This window comes from Carassius auratus, unplaced genomic scaffold, assembly GCF_003368295.1.
Source record: "Carassius auratus strain Wakin unplaced genomic scaffold, ASM336829v1 scaf_tig00215982, whole genome shotgun sequence".
In the NCBI taxonomy this organism is placed as follows: domain Eukaryota; kingdom Metazoa; phylum Chordata; class Actinopteri; order Cypriniformes; family Cyprinidae; genus Carassius; species Carassius auratus.
This window is the reverse complement of record NW_020528345.1, coordinates 100,880-122,811: the sequence shown is the minus strand read 5'-3', so window position 1 is coordinate 122,811 and position 21,932 is coordinate 100,880. Positions and strand designations below refer to the sequence as shown.

Genomic DNA, 21,932 nt, shown 5'->3' with positions numbered 1-21,932 from the left:
TCTGTCTGAGATTGTCTGTAGAAATTATTCAGTCTGACTCTTCTCAGAGTGAACACTTGCACAATGGATCTTTATTCAGTTTTTCTGTTCTGTGCATTAACAGGTATGTACTTGGTTAATTCTCCTTTTTTTCTGTTTTATTGAAAACATTTCATTAAGAAGAACTGTTTTCTTTTTTTCAGCTACTGTCTTTGGAAAGGTAATCAAATCAAATGTTTTTTATGAAGAGGGTTCCGATATTGTATTGTCCTGTAGTCAATCACCTGGAGCTTCAGATAATATCTACTGGTACCGTCAGTATGAAAGATCAAATCCTGAATTTCTTGTACTCACCTACGGTAGTACAAAAGAATTGGAGGTGTCTGATGTAGATCCAAGAATCTCTGTTAAAGTTGAAAAAAGGGGAATAATCCATGCGGATCTGGAGATCTCCTCTGCTGCTGTATCAGACTCTGCTCTGTACTACTGTGCTCTGCAGCCCACAGTCACAGGAAACACATCAGCTCTCTACAAAAACCTGTTAAAATAAGAGACAAAAGAGAGAAACAATGAGGAAGAAGTAGCTTCCACTTAAAATAATTTGTCAGGTACAGTAAATAACAATAATAACAAAAACAGTGAATAAATCACAGACAGTTACCTAAATTAAAAGATAAACAACTTGTTTAACAAGTGTATAGGTAAAACAAACAAAAACATTCTAAAGTAGGTAAATATTTGGCTAAATAAAGATGAAGTGCATTAAATGCCTACAATATTGTCCTTTATTTGGCAAATCAATTTAGAATATTCTGTAATTCATAAAACTGTCACCCACTGCTCTGGGTGTGTGTTCACAGTGTGTTCACTTCTCACTGCTGTGTGTGTGCAGTTGGATGGGTTAAATGCAGAGCATCAATTCCGAGTATGGGTTACCATACTTGGCAAATGTCACAACATTTACTTTCACTTTCAAATGTGACAAACATTAAAACATCTTAAAGGGGTCATATGATGTTGCTAAAAAGAGCATTATTTTGTGTATTTGGTGTAATGAAATCTTCCCATATACTGACTGCTCCAGGTGTGTGTTCACGGTGTATGTGTGTGTTCACTGCTGTGTGTGCACTTTGGATGGGTTAAATGCAGGGCATGAATTCTGAGTATGGGTCACTATACTTGGCAGTATGTCACGTCACATATGTTAGAACGAGCCGTTTTGGGGGAGGGGGGGATGACTGTTAACTTTTATAAAGAATATATCTTTGGATTTGAGACTTTAGTCTTTGCAACTTCACAGATCTTCTTTATTCACCAAGAGCTTGTAACACTCCAAAGAAAAGGGAAAACGTATAACCCCTTTAAACTATTCTCATGTGCAGTAAATAGTGCAGGTTCATGTCCGCCACAGGATGGCAGTGTACATACACTTTCAGATGGAGATAATGCTATGTTTCAAATTATATTATATACATACACTGTACAGCTACAGAGTAAATATTTTGTATATTTCAATATTTCAAACTGTTAATACTTCCATGGTTATGAGAAATGTGAGGACATTAAACAGTGATGCAAGCCATGCCTTTATAAAGCAGGAAGTTCCTGTGTGTGTTTGTGACTGATCTGCAGTGACTTACAGCTCAGAGCACTGAGAGCCTCAACAGAGAACTGAACTGATCTGATTGAACATGGACAGATGCTTCATACTGATTCTCGTCGTGGGAACAGGTACATTATTTATGAGTGAAAACAGCTGAAACAGTCTATTTACACTAGCACAGTATTTATTATTATTATTATTATTATTATTTATTTATTTATTTTCAGTTCATATGTGCTTACTGTTGACAGGTTTGGTGACTGGAGACAGCATTGAGCCAGATAAAGGGACAGAAAAAAGTTCTAAAGAAACAGAAACTGTCAAGCTGAGCTGTTCATATAGTGCAAGTAGCGGTATTGTTCGGCTTTACTGGTACAGACAGTATCCCAACAGAGACCCTCAGTTCTTATTATACAAATATGCACCATCATCGAGTGATTATGAAGACACCTCTGATGATCGATTTCATTCAGCTACAACACAATCCTCCACTGAACTCACTATCACTGATATACGTCTGTCAGATTCAGCTCTCTATTATTGTGCTCTAAGAGTCGGTGCCCAGTGATACAAAACATGAGACATGTCATACAAAACCTGAAGCTCTTTTCACTTTAAAATTATCTACTGAAAACCACAGTCAGAACCACAATTTATACAGCTCTGAATGTAATAAAATATGTGGTCACAGCTGTGAGAGTCTGAAGTTGGTCTGTTATAAAATCTACTTATAAAAAAAACTTAAATGTTGCAACCAAACCAAATCTGATTCAAAAGTGCTTAACAAATTTACTATACCACCACCCAATATAACGTATAACTCCCCTAAACTAACATTATTGGTAATTACCAAAATACTTTTTTCTGTAATTGTTAATCTACCAGTTTGTGCTCACAGTTGTATTTCTAATTGATTAATGTCAGATGATAGAATTATTAGTTTTAAGTTTGTGTGCGTACATACTTTTTATGTGTGTGTGTGTTTGTACTGGTATATATGGTTTATGAGGACACAAATGTGTATAATGACATGGGTACTACAAATTAAACACGGTTTATGAGGACACTTCACTTCATGTGTGTATACATACACATATGCACACACACAAAAACATATACACAGACACACTCAAATAGTTTCTGACATAAGCATATTTTTTCCTGTTAGAAAGTAAACAGACTCCATCAGTGGGCGGAGTTTATTCACACTGTTGAGAGTGTGAGCCAGAGTTAAACAGTTAAAGTCTATTTTTGCCGTCACTGTCAACTCTGAAGACATCATGTTTGTCTTTACCTGGATAATAATGCAACTTTGCATGGGTAAGAGATATTCATTCAAGCTATTTGTTTTAATTATGAAAACAATCAAACAACAACAAAAATCATTAAACAGCTGAAAAGCTTAAAGTTATAGATCTATTATATCAATGTACTACTTGATTAATTGTGCTTCTTTTCTTTTCCACAGGAACTTCTTTTGCTGATACAATTCAACCACTGTCTTCAGAAAAATATGTAGTTGAGGGTAAAAATGTGACACTGTCCTGTAAATACAGTACCAGTACTGGCACTGTTAACTCTCTCCAGTGGTATCGACAATATGTTGGAGCAAAACCAGAGTTCCTACTTTTTCTTGATGAATATTCAACTAAATCTGAGCCTGATCTTCGTCTGTATTCAAAAGCTACAAAAGAAATCAAACGTGTGGATCTGATCATCTCTGCTGCTGTATCAGACTCTGCTCTGTATTACTGTGCTCTGGAGCCCACAGTCACAGGAAACACAAGAATGCTGCACAAAATCCTGACACGTGTGAAGACGTACATCTATTTTTATTTTTTATTTTTCATAAATGTACCTCTTATATAAATAGATTATGGAGAGAATGTAGAAGGTTTTTTTTTGTAATATTTTTGATTCTTTTTATTTCTTTCCCTACTTTAAAAATAAAATTATTGCTAACCATTAGATGGCGATATGCACCATATATTCATATTATCAAGCCTCATTACAGAATTAGCTCCTCTTTTACTATTTAATAATTAACAGATATCTTATTTACAGATCTGTTGCTCTACCTTTTTCATTGTCTATACAATACCAACAACAATAACAATAAAATGAGTCTGGTTGAGGTTCTATTAATATTCACAATTGATCTTGTTGAGAACCTCAGTATTATTTAATGTGGAAAGAAGCTCTTTAATGGAGCAGAACTGGGACCCCAGAGTCTCCTCGCTTTCAGTCGACAACATCAGAAACATCCACTGAACTCACTATTACTGGAGTAACTCTGGCAGATACAGCTCTCTATTACTGTGCTCTAAGAGTTTGTGGTGCAAATTAATTTTTCTCTTTGAAAATGAACCACATCAAAACCACAATCTTTTAAACACAGAAATTATTAAATTATGTGAAAACATCTGTCTGAATGTGATAACTAATAAGAAATTGTTTCCAGACGTAATAAAACCTTTAGAGAAATAAAACAATCTGTACATTTCAGCTATTTTACTTATTATTATTAATTATCATTGTTTATTATTCTTTTCCATATGTTATAATTAATTATCATTTTACAACCGTTATGATACATCTCTGCTATGCATGTGCTCTAACTGTACACTCAGTTTATTGTGAATAAATGATTATTTAGATTAATTTACTTAGATAATTTATTATTAATTCTAACTAACGTCTACCTTTTTCAGTTCTGACTGACCATGTAGAAACTGCAAAATGTTTTTACTTTAATATAGACTTTTGTGGTATGAAAAGTCTAATCTTGGATTATAAAACTAATTATGTGTGTGTTTTTGGGGACATACGGATCCTTCTGGGGCAAAAAACAGTATTCAATATGCAAAAATCTCAGACAATGGCATAATTTATTAAATAAAAATAAGACATTACTCTTATATACTAATTAATAAATAATGGTAGAAATGTTGGTAAAATTGTCATTTGTGGGTGAGAGATTTCTAGAATTGGAAGGCTATTTCAAAGAACTATAATTTATTTATTCACTTAAAGACTTTAACTTTTTTTGGTCAACAGAAGTCTGATGAAACAAATCAGTGAAGATGCAAATGCACAGCAGAATCTAATAACGTCCTATATTAAGAACATTTTTTATTATATAATTGTTCAAAACTCCACATTTTGCTGTAAAACCACAGTAAATTACAACATCTAACAGCAATTTTCACACTCCGTGTACCTAGAATGAACTTCTAAACTTGAATCAATCATATGTACCTCACAAAAATCAATTTCCCTGAAGATCATCTCTTAATTTAACTATCACGTAAGCTAATGCACTGACGACCTGGTTATGGGATTCAAAATTTATTTTGCAAAATCTATTTTGCAATCTACCTAAGCATAGGAGCTTGATAAAAATCCTAATATTAGATGAAAATTTCAGATGGCATTTCGAGGCTTTTGCAACTGAACTCTTCATGTAGATTTTTGAGAAACATTTACAATTCAGAAGTATTTTTCAGATCACGAATTATTATTGACATTGGTACTATCTGTTTAATTCTGCTCTTACACCTCTAAATCAATATTATTTTGGTCATATAAAAAATTGTATAATAGCACTGTTAATATTATAGGTTAATTAATCGTTTTTGTTTTGTATTTTTATTCAAAATCATCTGCTTAGTAAAAAAAAAAAAAGTTTTACTATAACCAATGCAAGAACTTGAGAAGTGGTAGACAGCATCATCACACAGAAAGCAGGAAGTTTCAGTTTGAGTGTGAAACTGAGACTCACAGTAACACAGATCTACAGCTCAGAGCACAGAGAACATTAACACACACCTGATCTGACCTAGTCAACATGGAAAAACACCTGCTAATTATTTTAATTCTGACTTCAGGTATGACACTTTTACTTTTATTACAGTGCTGTTAATGAGATAATTTGAGGATTTTTTGTGTAACTTGTATGTCAAACTTTTGTTTGTTTGTTTTATTTAGGTGTGATGACTGCAGACCAGATTAGGCCAAATAAAGACACTAGTGTCATAAAGGAAGATGAGTCTGTGACCCTCAGCTGTTCATATACAAGCAGTGGTTATGCATATTTGTATTGGTACAAACAGTATCCTAATAAAGAGCTTCAGTATTTAATATATACTTCACAATCAAGTGAAGAAAGTAGTGAAAGGTTTCATTTGACAACATCCACAACATCCAGTGAACTTACTATTAAAGACATAACTCTGTCAGATTCAGCTCTCTTTTATTGTGCTCTAAGAGTTGGAGCCCAGTGATACAAAGTATATGTGAAGCCGTACAAAAACTCTAATTCATTTTTCACTTTGATGGCAAGCAACATCAAACCCACAATCTATGATTAATACAATATAATTAAACTTGTGGAAACACCTGTGTGTGGTTACTGAAAGGGTAATGAAAAGGAAACAAAATATAGTAGAATACTTCCCTACTTCCTTACAGTACATCACAACTCAGGGCTCCAAACTGCAAATAAAACGGTAACATTTGTGACCAAAAATGTTAAATTGCGAGTGAAGTTTTAGCCAAAGTCACCGCTGGCAACTAAGCCTATGTATTTACATGTTATAACTTAAGGATTTGCATGTGTAATTCCTTTGTTCCTGATTGTTTTGTGTTCACATCTTTTGTTATGTTCACTTTTTAAACGGAGACGATGCGGATCGAAGAGTTTCAAACAGTCCTCATCTCTGCCACCATGCAGTGCTGACGCACACCTGATAAACACATCAAAACCACAATTGGTTATACACAGAAACGAATAAATTATATGGAAACAGCTGCTCTTCTGGTACATCAAGAGAGCAAATGACATTCCTAAATACATGCTGAGGAAAAACAAATATGGAGGTGATCAGGGCACTGAGTTCCAGGAGAGATTTCACTCTGAAGTATCATCAACAATATAATTAATGTTAAAATACAATAAATGTTCAATGACAGTCAAGCTTGCTGTGTGTTGGCAGAAAAGGGGGCAGGACTATGACAATCTACACCCATATTATTAATATAAAGCACATCAGTTCTTTAGTGCATTCATTAACCTATGATTTATGCACTGTTCAAAATAATTATGGTAGGATAATTTATCATTCAAAACAACATACTGTAGAAGGATAGTTCACTTTTAAAAACAGTTCAGATCTGAAAAATGAAAATGGAGATATGTTTATTGATCCTCATAATCATATCAGGTAAAGCACGCTTTTAGCAGTTCTTAAACAGTAGTTCAACATGTTTAGCAGTGCATTCAATCAGTAGAGAGAACATTTTACATCAATTACATGAATGTGTGATTCTTAACATCTTTTTTTCACTGTAAGGACTTTGGTTGTGAAGTGTCTTTTATTACTTACAGGTGTGTTTTCTGACAGCATTGGACCAAATGAAGAGGATAAGAGTATAACCAGGAAAGACGGAGAGTCTGTGACATTGAGATGCTCATATGATGCAAGCAGCAATGATATTTTGCTTTACTGGTACAGACAGTATACTAAACGAAAACCTGAGTATTTACTGTTGAAAGGAGCTCGATCATACAATGGAGCTGTTGATATACAAGATCAACGGTTTCTGTCAACTACATCCCAGACCTCCACTGAAATCACTATTAAGAGTGTAACTCTGTCGGATTCAGCTCTCTATTACTGTGCTCTAAGAGCAGCAGCCCAGTGATACAAAATGCCTAAGAAGGTTTACAAAAACTCACACACAATTCTAGCTCTAAGAGTCAGTAATCAAATGTTGATAGTACCACATGTACCACTGAGATTATAAACAACAGAATGTGGTTACACCTGTTGAACAATTAAGGGCAGCATGAAAAAGAGTAGAGAATGGTATATACAGTCAGAAAACAAAGCATAAAAAGAGTCACCTTTATCTAAGTATTGATATGATTACATTTAATGTAGTTCACATCAGTTAAATCACTGTTTTAAATAAAAAGAGATAAAGGATTGGTTGTGATGTCACTAAATCTTTGTTCCTGTTTACTTATTTATATACTAATGTATTAGTTAACACATTAGTTAACATAAACTTACAATGAACAACTCCACTCTTCAGGATTACTTAATGTTCTTTAAATGTTAAGTTACACACTTACTAATGCATTTCTTCACATTAAAGAGCCACACAGATAGGAAATCAAAAATTACCTGTATTACAGTGTATGATGTAGCTGTCCATCGGTGTAAACAATGTGCAAAGTAATTGAACCAAAAAGTACACGATTTATAAAGTTATTGGCTTCTAAAGTAAGGAGTTGACTCTGAATCGCTGAAACGAGTCGTTATAGATTTCAAATCTTTTGCCCATCTCTATGTACGTCACTAGGAGCACTTTGCATAATAATCTCCGCCTACCGTCTTGGGAGAAATGGAACTCTGACCTGCCCCACCCCACACACAGACGCTCTGGTTGGTGTGAGAGCATCATGTCGAGGAGACAGTGTGTTTTTAATTGTAAAGGCAAGTTTGTTTTATTTTCACTGCCAAAGAGTGAAGATCAGAAGAACCAATGGCTTAAATTCATTTTTACCACAATACCAGAGCAGTACAACAAATCCCTTTTGTTGAGTTCACAACATTTCACTGATGACTGCTTTTCTAATCTCGGTGAGTACAGCGGGATTTTCAAAGCTTTCGGCCATAAAAGAGGGTTCATTACCAACTTTATTTAGAACAACGAGCATCTCCGAATCACAACGCGAAGTATGATTATGAAGTTATGTGTTTGTTTTCTCCCGAGTGTCTTATCAGTATATGTGCTGTCTGCAGCCTTTGTCTGTGCTGATCTTCATTTACAAACATGTCATTAAAATGAAGTGTAACAAGTGCTGCTAACAGATATTCTGTGATAAAGTAATCCATATGAAAACAATGCGATGACTGTTTTTCATGTCTCCCTTCATTATATCTAATGTGACCACGCCCCCGCGCTGAACGCGCTATTCAGATTCAAACTGAAGCGCGCGGCTTGAAGAAAAAGCAGCGAGACTGTTCAAGTTTTTTATTTTACTATTTGCTTAGCGATGAGAGGAATAAGACATATATTCACCCCAAAAAGATGCTAACGCATTGTTTACCATGAAGTTGTGTGCGGAACAACCAATCAAAACTGACTATGTTAGTTGACCAATCAGAACACAGTATGCTACCGAAAGGTGGGACTTAAGGAAACTGAATCTTTTGAACAGCTTCGCGCAAACCGTTTGGGGATCTCTGAGAATTGAGGTAATTTTAAAATGATATTTTGGCAAAATGACAATGTTTTTTAACCTTGGATGGATTTAAACCTATTGTACAGGACTTATAAACAGCGATAGGAAGCTTAGAATTTTCATCTTACTGGCTCTTTAACAATAACTAGTTAATGTTGTGGTTAATGCATTAGTTAAAATGAGCTATAAATGAATCATGCATCTGTTCAGCATTACTTTGTCTTTGCTCATGTTTAATTATTTATATACTAATGCATTAGTTAATGTATTAATTAACATGAACTAACAACTAACTATGCCTGCCAATAGCTTTATTTAATAAGCTTTATTTAATTACAATACACATACATTTATTAAGCAGCTAACAACCACAATTAATAAACAATATTAACTCCCCATTTGGGCACTGTTTTGGGCTATTGGTAGACTTGGAAACCATCTAAACATCAACTGATATTTGGTGTTACCATTTTGGTATTTTGGTATTAACATGGAGATAATTTTGTATATTTCCACCTGTTAATACTTCCATGATCATGAGAAAAATTGAAATTGAAAAGCAGGAAGTTCCTGTGTGTGTTTGTGACTGATCTGCAGTGACTTACAGCTCAGAGCACTGAGAGCCTCAACAGAGAACTGAACTGATCTGATTGAACATGGACAGATGCTTCATACTGATTCTCATCGTGGGAACAGGTACATTAGTTATGAGTGAAAACAGTTGAAACAGTCTATTTACAGTAGCACAGTATTTATTAGTATTTTTACTTTTTTATTTCTGGCTAAAAGTGCTGTGAAACATATTTGCAATATATATATATATATATATATATATATATATATATATATATATATATATATATATATATAATTTATTTATTTTCAGTTCATATGTGCTTACTGTTGATAGGTTTGGTGGCTGGAGACACCATTGATCCAGATAAAGGGACAGAAAAAAGTACTAAAGAAACACAAACTGTCAAGCTGAGCTGCTCATATAGTGCAAGAAGTGCTGATGTTTTTCTTTACTGGTACAGACAGTATCCCAACGGAGAACATAATTCTTATTATACAAATATGCACCGTCTTTGGGTGATTATGAAGACACCTCTGATGATCGATGTCATTCAGCTACAACACAAACATCCACTGAACTCACTATCACTGATATACGTCTGTCAGATTCAGCTCTCTATTATTGTGCTCTAAGAGTAGTAGCCCAGTGAAACAAAACATGAGTCATGTCATACAAAAACCTGAAGCTCTTTTCACTTTGAAATTATCTACTGAAAACCACAGTCAGAACCACAATCTATACAGCTCTGAATGTAATAAAATATGTGGTCACACCTGTGAGAGTCTGAAGTTGGCCTGTTATTAAAAAAAAAAATAATAAAATAAACAAACCTTAAATGTTGTGACCAAATCAAATCTGGTTCAAAAGTGCTTAACAAATTTACTATACCACCACCCAATATAAGGTATAACTGTCCTAAACTAACAGTATTGGTAATTACCAAAATATATATATATTTTCTGTAATGGTTTGTGCTCTTAAATCACAGTAGTATTTCTAATGCTAATATTTGTTTTCCATAATTTTTTGAATTTACTGTTTTACAAGAAAGGCTATTATTATGAATCATTTTATTATTATTATTATTTATTTTTTAAACAAGTTTGTGTGTGTGTGTGTACACACACACACACACACACGCGCACACACACACACTTAATTAGTTTCTGACATAAGCATATATTTTTTCCTGTTGTTGTTAGAAAGTAAACAGACTCCATCAGTGGGAGGAGTTTATTCACACTGTTGAGGGTGTGAGCCAGAGAGAAGCAGTTAAAGTCTATTTTTGCCGTCACTGTCAACACTGAAGACATCATGTTTGTCTTTACCTTGATAATAATGCCACTTTGCATGGGTAAGATTTATTCATTCAAGCATTTTTTATTTTATTATGAAAACAATCATACAACAACAAAAATCATTAAACAGCTGAAAAAAAAACCTTCCATATAAAATCCAATTAAAGTTATAGATCTATTATATTAATTTACTACTTGATTAATTGTGTTTCTTTTCTTTTCCACAGGAACTTATTTTGCTGATACAATTCAACCACTGTCTTCAGAAAAATATGTTGTTAAGGGTAAAAATGTGACACTGTCCTGTAAATACAGTACCAGTACTGGCACTGTTAACTCTCTCCAGTGGTATCGACAGTATCTCAGAGCAAAACCAGAGTTCCTACTTTTTCTTGATGAATATTCAACTAAATCTGAGCCTGATCTTCGTCTGTATTCAAAAGCTACAAAAGAAATCAAACGTGTGGATCTGATCATCTCCTCTGCTGCTCAAAATCCTGACACGTGTGAAGACGTACATCTATTTTTATTTTTTATTTTTCATAAATGTACCTCTTATATAAATAGATTATGGAGAGAATGTAGAAGGTTTTTTTTTGTAATATTTTTGATTCTTTTTATTTCTTTCCCTACTTTAAAAATAAAATTATTGCTAACCATTAGATGGCGATATGCACCATATATTCATATTATCAAGCCTCATTACAGAATTAGCTCCTCTTTTAATATTTAATAATTAACAGATATCTTATTTACAGATCTGTTGCTCTACCTTTTTCATTGTCTATACAATAACAACAACAACAACAAAATGAGTCTGGTTGAGGTTCTATTAATATTCACAATTGATCTAGTTGAGAACCTCAGTATTATTTAATGTGGAAAGAAGCTCTTTAATGGAGCAGAACTGGGACCCCAGAGTCTCCTCACTTTCAGTCGACAACATCAGAAACATCCACTGAACTCACTATTACTGGAGTAACTCTGGCAGATACAGCTCTCTATTACTGTGCTCTAAGAGTTTGTGGTGCAAATAATTTTTTCCTCTTTGAAAATGAAAAACATCAAAACCACAATCTTTTTACACAGACATTATTAAATTATGTGAAAAAAATCTGTGTCTGAGTGTGATAACTGATAAGTAACTGATAAGTTTCCAGACATAAAAAAAAGATAAATAAAAAAAAATAAAATCGAGAAATAAAAAAATCAGTACATTTCAGCCATTTTACTTATTATTATTAATTATCATTTTGTTTATTTTTTTTTGTATGTTATAATTAATTATCCTGTCATAACATAACAACTGTTATGATACATCTCTTATTACCCAAAGTGCTATGCATGTGCTATAATTTTACACTCAGTTTATTGTGCATAAATGATAACTTAATTTGATTAATTTACTTAGATCATTTATTATTAATTCTAACTAACTTATACGTTGTTCAGTTCTGACTGACTATGTAAAAACTAAAGAAAAAAAAATGTTACATTAATATAGACTTTGGTGGTATGAAAAGACTAATCTTGGATTTTAAAACTAATTATGTGTGTGTGTTTGGGGACATAAGAATGGTAGAATTGTTGGTAACATTGTAATTTGTGGCTGAGTGATTTCTAGAATTGGAAGGCTATTTCAAAGAACTTTAATTTATTCACTTAAAGCACTGTTAACTTTTTTTGGTCAACAGAAACCTGATGAAACAAATCAATGAAGATGCAAATGCACAGCAGAATCTAATTAGTCCTATGGTAAGTGGAGGCCTCAATGAAGGTAACTCTCTGTAGCAAGAGGAGGCCTGACGACACTTGCAGTAAATGGCCGAGCTCTAGGAGTGGAGGCCTCAGCATGATGACACTCTAAAACAAGAGGAGGCCTAACTATACCCCATACTCATGCAGAACATATTGTAAGGAGGCTCACATGAAACCTACAAATAACAGATGCTGACCTAGCAGAGCTTTGGCAAACAGAGGCCTCTATGAAGATAACTCTCTGTAGCAAGAGGAGGCCTGATGACACACACAGTAGATGACCGAGCTCTATGATCGGAGGCCTCCACGTGAGACTCAGATGAGAGGAGGCCTAACTTAGCCCCAAACTGAGGACTTCCTGTAAGGAGTCGCACATAGAGCCTACTACTCACAGATGCTGTCCTAGCACAGCTCTGGCATGGAGCTCCAATCGCTAATTTAGTATAGAAATCTAAACTTCTCCAAAGCCAAATTACAATTCACCATTCAATTCCTTAGAAAGTGAAATAAAGTCTGGACTGAATATTAAGCTGAATATTCAAATAATATATGCAATTTAAAGAATCATGTAGGACACCTGCCCTCCAGGACCAGGTTTGGAGACACCTGTGTTAGACTATGGGTGCTGAATTTAAAATGAATCTGTTCGTAATTAATAAAGTCAGCACTGGGGGGCAGCATCCTTCAAAAGTACCATGTGAAGATTTAGACAAGACCTAAAATATAATCAAGAGAACAGCAGCACAGAGGAAACAGAGAGCTACAGTAATGACAGAGAGACACATTCATTAGAATACACATCAAAACATTAATTCTCAACAATGAAAAAACTGATGATTATTATGCTTTTCCTCTCAGCACAGGACTTAGGTAAATAGATTTATTGCACTTTACAGATACTGTTTTTGTTACTTACATACGTATGTTAATTAAAAAAAGTTAAATGTGTTTTCCAGTGTGCTGGGGGCAAGACGGTGTTAAACAGCCGTCAGGAGAAACAACTGCAAATATAGGAGATCCAGTTACTCTACAGTGCAATTACTCTACCAAAACTACAAATGCATATCTCTTCTGGTACAAACAGCTACCAAATAGAGCACCAACATTCATGCTGAGTGAATTTACTGTTGGTAAAGGATCTACTGAGGATGAATTTAAAGAGAGGTTTTCTGCAACATTGGACCCCACATCAAGAACAGTTCCACTGACAATCAAGAATCTGCGAGTGTCTGACTCTGCTGTGTACTACTGTGCTCTGAGGCCCACAGTGACTGAAACACACTCAACACTCACACAGAAACATAGCTATATATAGAAATAGACTTATGTGCAAGTCACGTAGAGCATCATAAAAGTACAACATCTAACAACAACTTTCACACTCTTTACACTTGAATCAAATAAACCTCAAAGATCAGCTTTTTAAAATACTTTGTCAGTGATGTGCTGAATCATACAATTGTATTTATACTGCAAAGCATATTTTCCTGTTTCCACTAAAAATAGCTAAAAGGTGTTCACCTTTTCAATAAAACTGCAAACATTTTATTTTATTTGTACTGTTTAAAACAATTTAAATACTATATGGCCAGTTGAAAAGAATGAGGACAAGTTTATTCTAAAATAGGCTTATCTGAGAAATAAACTATTTTGTTTTTATAGATATTTTTATATATTCTAAAACATTATGTATGATTTTGGCAAAAAAATAAATAATGTGGCACAAATGTTATTTAGTTAGTCTCATACAGTATTTCCATAATGTCTTGTACCTTTGACATTAAACATGGTGTCATGTGGATGGGAATATGCATGGAAGTAATATGCAGATGAGATTATGCACAGTAAAACGAGGTCATTGTAAGCTCTATATATGGTTATTTTGGGGAGGACACTGGGTGGACATGCACATATGCACAATCTTTCCCTGACTGGAATTTATAAAGGGATTTTTGCACAGGTTCATGGTTTCATAAACCTGAAAACTTTTGTGCATACGTAAAAACCTAGCTTCTGTGTGCATGTACACTTTTAGGATGAAATCTATGGAGAGTTTTATATATGAGGCCCCAGGGGATTTTTAGCAGGAAGTTTCAATGTGTTTGAGAGTGAAACTGCCGAGTGTCACAGTAACATAGATCTACAGCTCAGAGCACAGACAACATTAACACACACCTCATCTGACCTAGTCAACATGGAAAAACACCTACTTCACCTGCTTCTCATTTTAATTCTGGCTTCAGGTACATGCAGACACTTTTATTTTTTTATTTATTACAGTGATATTAATTTGAGATAATTTTGTGTGTTACTTGAACGGCAAATGATATATATATATATATATATATATATATATATATATATATATATATATATATATATATATATATATATATATATATATATATATATATATATGCCATTTTATTTGTTTGATTTAGGTGTGATGACTGCAGACCAGATAAGGCCAAATAAAGATGCAGTTGTCATAAAGGAAGATGAGACTGTGACCCTCAGCTGCTCATATGACACAAGCGACAATTATGTTTATCTGTACTGGTACAGGCAGTATCCTAATGGAAAACCTCAGTATTTAATATTTAGACCTGCCAGATCAGCCACTACAACTGGGAAACCAGCTGATCCTCGCTTTGAGTCGACTACATCACGAACATCCACTAAACTCACTATTACTGGAGTAACTCTGTCAGATTCAGCTCTCTATTATTGTGCTCTAGAAGTTGTAGCCCAGTGATACAAAGTCAATGTGAAGCCGTACAAAAACTCAAATTCATTTTTCTCTTTAATCTCAAGCCACATCAAACCCACAATCTATAATTCACACAATATAATTAAACTTGTGGAAACACCTGTGTGTGGTTACTGAAAGGGTAATGGAAAGGAAAAAATATATACTTCTTGAATTATTATAATTATAATTGTATAATTTATAATTATAATTTAATATCTCCTCTGCAAAATCTCTTGTATGAAGTCTGCCTGAGTCTCAAAAATGTTCCTCTCAAAGTCAAACTCTTCATATAGTGCATATTAACATCCAATACATGTCATTTTACTTCTTCTTTATTATACAGTAATAATACATTGATTCTGACATTAGTTACACTGTTTGTGAATTGTCAGAATGTGACTGAATTTAATTTAAATAGTTCAGATCAGCAATATCTATTCAAACTCACCACAAGGAGGCATCATTCCTCAAATTCTTACTGTATATAAAGCTGAGGCTTGTGAAGAATCTCAAACTACAATGAGAAACGGAGAAGAAAAGACTTCTGGAAAATTCTGTTCAAATATTCTCCCTCTTTATCTTAAAGTGAGAATGGCAAAATGGGTGATTATTACTCTTTTCTTCACAGCTTTTGAGTTTGGTAAGAACATTATTTGATCATTTACACTTTACTTTATGATATACTCAATGACAGCACTTAAATCATGGCTACATCTATTTTCCAGTTTGCTGGGGACAAGACAAAGTTGAACAGCCTTCAGGAGAAATGACTGCCAATGAATCAGCTCAAATCACTCTACAGTGCAATTACTCTACCAGTTCTTCTAATGCTTATCTCTTCTGGTACAAACAACTACCAAACAGATCACCAACATTCATGCTGAGTGAATTTACAGTTGGTCAAGGAACTACCGAGGATGAATTTAAAGATAGATTTTCTGCAACATTAGATTCAACATCAAGAAGAGTTCCACTGATGATCAAGAATCTGCGAGTGTCTGACTCTGCTGTGTACTACTGTGCTCTGAGGCCCACAGTGAATGAAACACACTCAAAACTCACACAAAAACACTGAGATCTACCACAAACCACTCCTGTCATCATAATACACTCACAAAACATTGAATACAATCACCAAAAGAGAGAGTGAACAGAGTTCCATGGCCATGAATTTAATAAAAGGATCTTAAAGTCAGTTCACCCAAAAAGTATTGTTCTGTCATCATTTCTCAACACCCTCATTATATCCTAAACATGTATAACTGTTTTGGAGACCACTGACTTTGACCATTGACACTATATGAACAAAAACACAAAAATATTTAGTTAAAGTCATACAGGTTACGAACAACTGTTTTTATTTTGTCTGTATTATAAATCTGCACTTTTCTATTTATAACTGAGAAATTAGATATGATTGAAAAATAATTATATCAAATTTAATGCAAATTATTCTATGATACTATGACACTTAAGAGTCAAAATGAATCACAAATTCTTTCAATCAAGTGTAGTGAGGTACTGTGCTATAGTCTCCTCCTCCAGGTGTTTGTAAATGTATTCAGTGTAACTTTAGCAAAGAGATACTGAAGCAAAGAGACGGTTAAAACTTCTGTTCTACTTTTCATTCATTGATGTGCTCATTCAGTTTAGTGTAATTTAGCACAACATATTTATAGTATTATGATGACACACTGGCAAAAATATTTCATGTTGTTCATCCCATATTTCTTGGGTAAGTAGATTTTAAACACCTTTCTTCAATTTGACAATGACTGAATGAATTACATTTGCAAATGGTTTTCTAATTTCCAGGGTGTAAATCTGAGGATGCCGTCCAGCAGAATATGAGAGTTCAAACTGCTGTTGAAGGTGCAGCTGTAATAATCAATTGTACATATACAAGCACTGATCCATCGCCAACTCTCTTCTGGTACCAGCAAAAAGTAAATGGATTCCCAAAGTACATGCTGAACAGAGTTGCTACTTATGGAAACAATGAGGAAGAGTTCAAGAAGAGATTTAATGCAAGTCTGAACACACTAACAAAAGCAGTTCCACTGATGATCCAGGATGTGCGTGTGTCTGACTCTGCTGTGTACTACTGTGCTCTGCAGCCCACAGTGACTGAAACACACTCAACACTCACACAAAAAATGTTTTTACCCTGAAGGTAGCAATATCTACATACACATGATGCCTCCTATTTACTATTGTAAGCCTTGATTGTAAGTAAACATTCTGCTATTGAACATCATCACTATTAACATAAGCAGAAAACAAAGCTTCACTTACAGTTGTGGAGGACTGCTGTGAAAATGGTCTATTTGGTGACTTGGTTGCTTGTTTTATTGATTTGTCGCTTTAATTTCTATAGTAAGTAATCAAAACTGTCATTCATCCTTTATTTGTGTAAATTCTTTTACAGCTTGTTAAATATTTTACAGCTTGTTAAATCCTTAGTGGGGTATTAGTTCTTATGAGTAGAATTACAATCATTATTACCTTATCAGGATTTTTGTTTGTTTTTTTCCCCAGGGTTCTTTAAAAAAAACCTGAAACACTAAATGACCGAAAAAGCACCATGACCAGTCCAGTTTAAATGTTCAATAAAATGATTAATATGCATTCAAACATGTTTATCAAGTTTTAATTCTAATTACTAAAGCTATCATTAAATAATAATTGATTATCATATAATAATGCTTGACTGACTGATGTTAAATGTGTACTTAAATGTAGTTTTTTAAATATTTGAAAGTACACATTTAACATCAGTCAGTCAAGCATTATTATATGATAATCAATTATTATTTAATGATAGAACTTTAGTTATACCATTAAATAATTGTCATTATTAATTTCTTTAATTATATAAAAAATATTTTTATTTATTTATTTATTTTCATTATATATTTTTAATTGTTATTTTATTTCATCATTATATATATATATATATATATATATATATATCTCAGTCTGGCGAGTTAAAAAAAAAAAGAGAAAAAAACCTACCCAATGGCGAGTCAATTGCCAAGGTGTCTTTGGACCCTTCTTCTGTTCTCCAGGAGTGAAATGTCAACAGAGAGGAGGGACTACACAGACCTGACACTATCTAATCAATTCAGACTGAAGAAACTATTCTAGTCTTCAAATGAACACAGTGCACTGCACAATGGATATCTTTTCAGTTTTTCTCTTCTACAGTCTGGCATGTATGTATCTGTATATATTTATTATTGATTATTAATGATTAGCTTATTTAAAAAGATCTCATTAAACATGTACTTCTTTTTCAGCTGCTGTCTCTGGAAACGTTATCACACCAGACAAAACAGAGCTTTCTGCTGAGGAGGGTTCAAGTGTTACATTATCCTGTAGTTATTCCTCTGCAGATTATCTATACTGGTACCGTCAATATCCTGGTTCAACTCCTGAATTTCTTGAGCTCATCCTTGATGGTACAACAACCACCAAAAAGTCTGATGTAGATCCAAGACTCTCAGTTAAACTCACTAAACAAGAACAAAAGCACTTGGATCTGGAGATCACCTCTGCTACGGTGTCAGACTCTGCTCTGTATTACTGTGCTCTGAGGCCCACAGTCACAGGAAACATTTGGGTTCGTAAATTACGTGTCTTTAGTTTGAACATCTCCCACTGCGCTGATAAAGTACCAATTACTTATGATACTGTAAGTAGCGATATTGAATATTTGATCGCCAACATATTTCCCAAGCTGTCATTCAAACAATTTTTATACAAATTAAAAATGAAGGGAAAACATGCCTAAGATATATATATATGCTAAAGCCGTCAGCTTAATTAACAGGCATAAAAGGCAGCTCTCTTTTAACACAGACTTTTAAGAAGGGATGGTTTGCTCCAAGTGATAGGCCAGGTAAGTGAAGTTACATTATCTTGCTGTATGTGTATCGTTTTCTTTACTTTTCTGACTAAAAACAACCAAAAAGCCATTTTAAAGTTGTTAAGAAAATAATAATAATGATACAAATAATAATAATCAGCAAGGATCCCCAGACCAATACAATTAGTGTGCCTCCTCTGTTTTAAAATCCACAAGCCGCCACTGCATTAAATAATACAATATAAACAATGTATAACAACACATACAAACACATATTACATGATGTCTATAAATATCAGAAAGACAGAAATATGACATTGTTTACTGTCAACGAAGAAGAGCATTTGATGAAGAAGAACATTTTACGGATGGACAGAAAGAGAGACAGATAGATCATTTTAATTGTTTTTATCCAAAGCAAACCACATCATGTGACAGCGAGCAGGAAGTACCTGGGTGTCTTTAAGAGTTTCACTGTCTCATACAGAGTTCAGAACATCGAAAGACTCAAAAAAGAACTGATCTGATTTAACATGGACAGATGCTTTCTGCTTATTGTTATTATGGGAATAGGTACATTAATGATGAAACAGCAAAATTATTAATTTTTTCAAAAGTCATTTTTACTGTTTGTGAGCAGTGTTTGAAATGTTTGAAATGTGCTTGGTTCATATTCTGCTTTTTTTGTTCACAGGTTTGGTGTCTGGGAACAGTATTGAGCCAGATAAAGAGAAAAATGTTATCAAAAAAGAAAGAGAAACTGTCAAGCTGAGCTGCTCATTTAGTACAAGCAGTAATGACATTCGGCTTTACTGGTACAGACAGAATCTACATGGAGAACTTTTGTTTTTAGCATATAAAGGTGCTCGATCATTGAGTGCTAAACGCACCTCTGATGATCGGTTTCAGTCGACTACATCAGATACATCCACTGAACTCACTATCACTAATGTAACTCTGACAGATTCAGCTCTCTATTATTGTGCTCTAAGAGTCGGAGCCCAGTGATACAAAACATGAGACACGTCATACAAAAACCTGAAGCTCATTTCAATTTGAAAATATCTCGTGAAAACCATAATCAAAACCACAATCTATTCAGCCCTTAATGTAATAACATATGTGGTAACACCTGTGTGCAGAAGCCATGCAAGTAAACCAGAAACATTTAAAAGAAGCATTAAACATTCAGTTATCATATTTCATTAGTTTCTTGCATGAAAACAGCATTAAATTAATCTGTTTATTCAACAAATTCCTCTTCTTTTAATTAAAGATTATCATTTCAACCTTTAGAATCAAACTATTGAGTATGAACAGTAAATGTTGAAAATAGTGTAGCTAAAAAAAAAAAAAAGAAAAAAAAGATTATAATTCAAACAGGGAAAAACTGCAACAAGGTTTTTTTTGTTTTTTGTTTTTCTAATGAAAGTTGTAATTGCAAAACCTGGTCACACCATGGCAGAACTGTATCCTCTTATACATGCAAGCTCCTCCTAGCAGTATTTCACCTTTACAAACAAAGTCACACACAGTTAAATCAAAACTCAGACTGGTTCATTTTTATCATCATTATATTTCACTAATACTGCTTTTATATGCTTTAGGTAAACTATGTTAATCTGGCAAATTTCTATTTGTAAGGAATTCTATTTGCTGCCATTCTAGGTAATGTCATGATTCTGCCCTCGTGTCCTTGATTTTTCCTAGTCTTGAGGCAGGATCATGGCAGACCCGTGTTTTGTGTTCAAGCACATGGCCTTGTCTTTGGGCCATGTGCTTGTGTTGTCTCATTCCCTTGCCCCGCCCCCTTGTTATCCTAGTCTTGTCGTGATTGTCCTATCTGTGTCACCTGTCGTGTCTTGATTAGTTCCCCTATTTAGATCTCCCAGTGTGCTCTGTCTTTCGTCGGTTCATTGTTGTTGTGATTTTGATTGTTCAACTTATGTGTTCCTACCTGTCAGCCTCCTGAGATATCTTGTCCTTGTAACCCCTCAAAGAAGTCTTTTGTCTTGCAGTGAGTGTTTGTTAGTAGTTAGTGTTCAGAGTCTTTGTTTACCGTGTTTATTGTGTTTTGTAGAATTATTTAGTGTCAACCCTAGCCCTTGTTTTCCCCCTCGTGGGTTTTTGTTTTCCCTTTTTGTTAAATAAATCCTGTTTAGTCACTTCCTGTCTGCACCTGAGTTCCTCCTCGCCAAACCCTGACAGGTAAAGCAATTTTACTTTTAATTTGAATTATTCCTTATATCAGTGTATACTTCAAAACAGATTTATTTACTTTTTTTTTTTTTATTTCCTGACAGAGTGCAATAAACAAGATTCTGTCAATCAGCCAACAAGAGTTCAAACAGCTTCTGAACATGAGATGGTTAACCTTCACTGCACTTACAGTACCAGTGACCAATACCCTTATCTTTACTGGTACCAACATAAAATATTTATGATATTCATACTGGTGATCATATTTCCACTTTCCACAAACACTCAAGCAGCAGGGGGAGCAGATTCACACTGATGTTGACAGTTTGAGATGAAGAAACTCTTTTTGCCATCATCTCTGCAAATATGTTACTGTTTACCTGGATAGTAGTCCAACTATGCATTGGTAAAAGATCACACCATATTATTTCAGTCAAAATAAATACAGAAAATACAGAAAAATAAAATAAAATTGATATGAATTAAATGAAATAAAATATGTAAAATATGTGTAAAATAATGTGTTTTTTGAACAACCTAGTACTGTATGAGAGCTTGTTCTAGTACACCCCCAAAACAAAATCAAGACTTCGTAAAAGACTATAATAGGGCCCCATTAATAGAGAGAGACTAGTAATTGGGTTCA

At 34.0% G+C, this 21,932-nt stretch overlaps 5 gene segments (V, D, J or C); all 5 read left to right on the top strand.

The window, feature by feature from the left end:
* Window positions 1-1,570: 1,570 nt before the first annotated feature.
* Window positions 1,571-2,150, top strand: LOC113096570 (T cell receptor alpha variable 18-like). The segment is given in 2 exon segments: window positions 1,571-1,710; window positions 1,834-2,150. Coding segments are annotated over 2 exon segments (357 nt in total).
* A 712-nt stretch (window positions 2,151-2,862) lies between these two features.
* On the top strand, window positions 2,863-3,853 carry LOC113096569 (T cell receptor alpha variable 12-2-like). The segment is given in 3 exon segments: window positions 2,863-2,902; window positions 3,051-3,392; window positions 3,759-3,853. Coding segments are annotated over 3 exon segments (477 nt in total).
* A 2,914-nt stretch (window positions 3,854-6,767) lies between these two features.
* Window positions 6,768-7,285, top strand: LOC113096568 (T cell receptor alpha variable 18-like). The segment is given in 2 exon segments: window positions 6,768-6,804; window positions 6,969-7,285. Coding segments are annotated over 2 exon segments (354 nt in total).
* Window positions 7,286-18,383: 11,098 nt separating this feature from the next.
* On the top strand, window positions 18,384-19,175 carry LOC113096589 (T cell receptor alpha variable 26-2-like). The segment is given in 2 exon segments: window positions 18,384-18,434; window positions 18,519-19,175. Coding segments are annotated over 2 exon segments (534 nt in total).
* Window positions 19,176-19,450: 275 nt separating this feature from the next.
* LOC113096590 (T cell receptor alpha variable 14/delta variable 4-like) lies at window positions 19,451-20,226 on the top strand. The segment is given in 2 exon segments: window positions 19,451-19,660; window positions 19,782-20,226. Coding segments are annotated over 2 exon segments (354 nt in total).
* The last annotated feature ends 1,706 nt before the right edge of the window (window positions 20,227-21,932 follow it).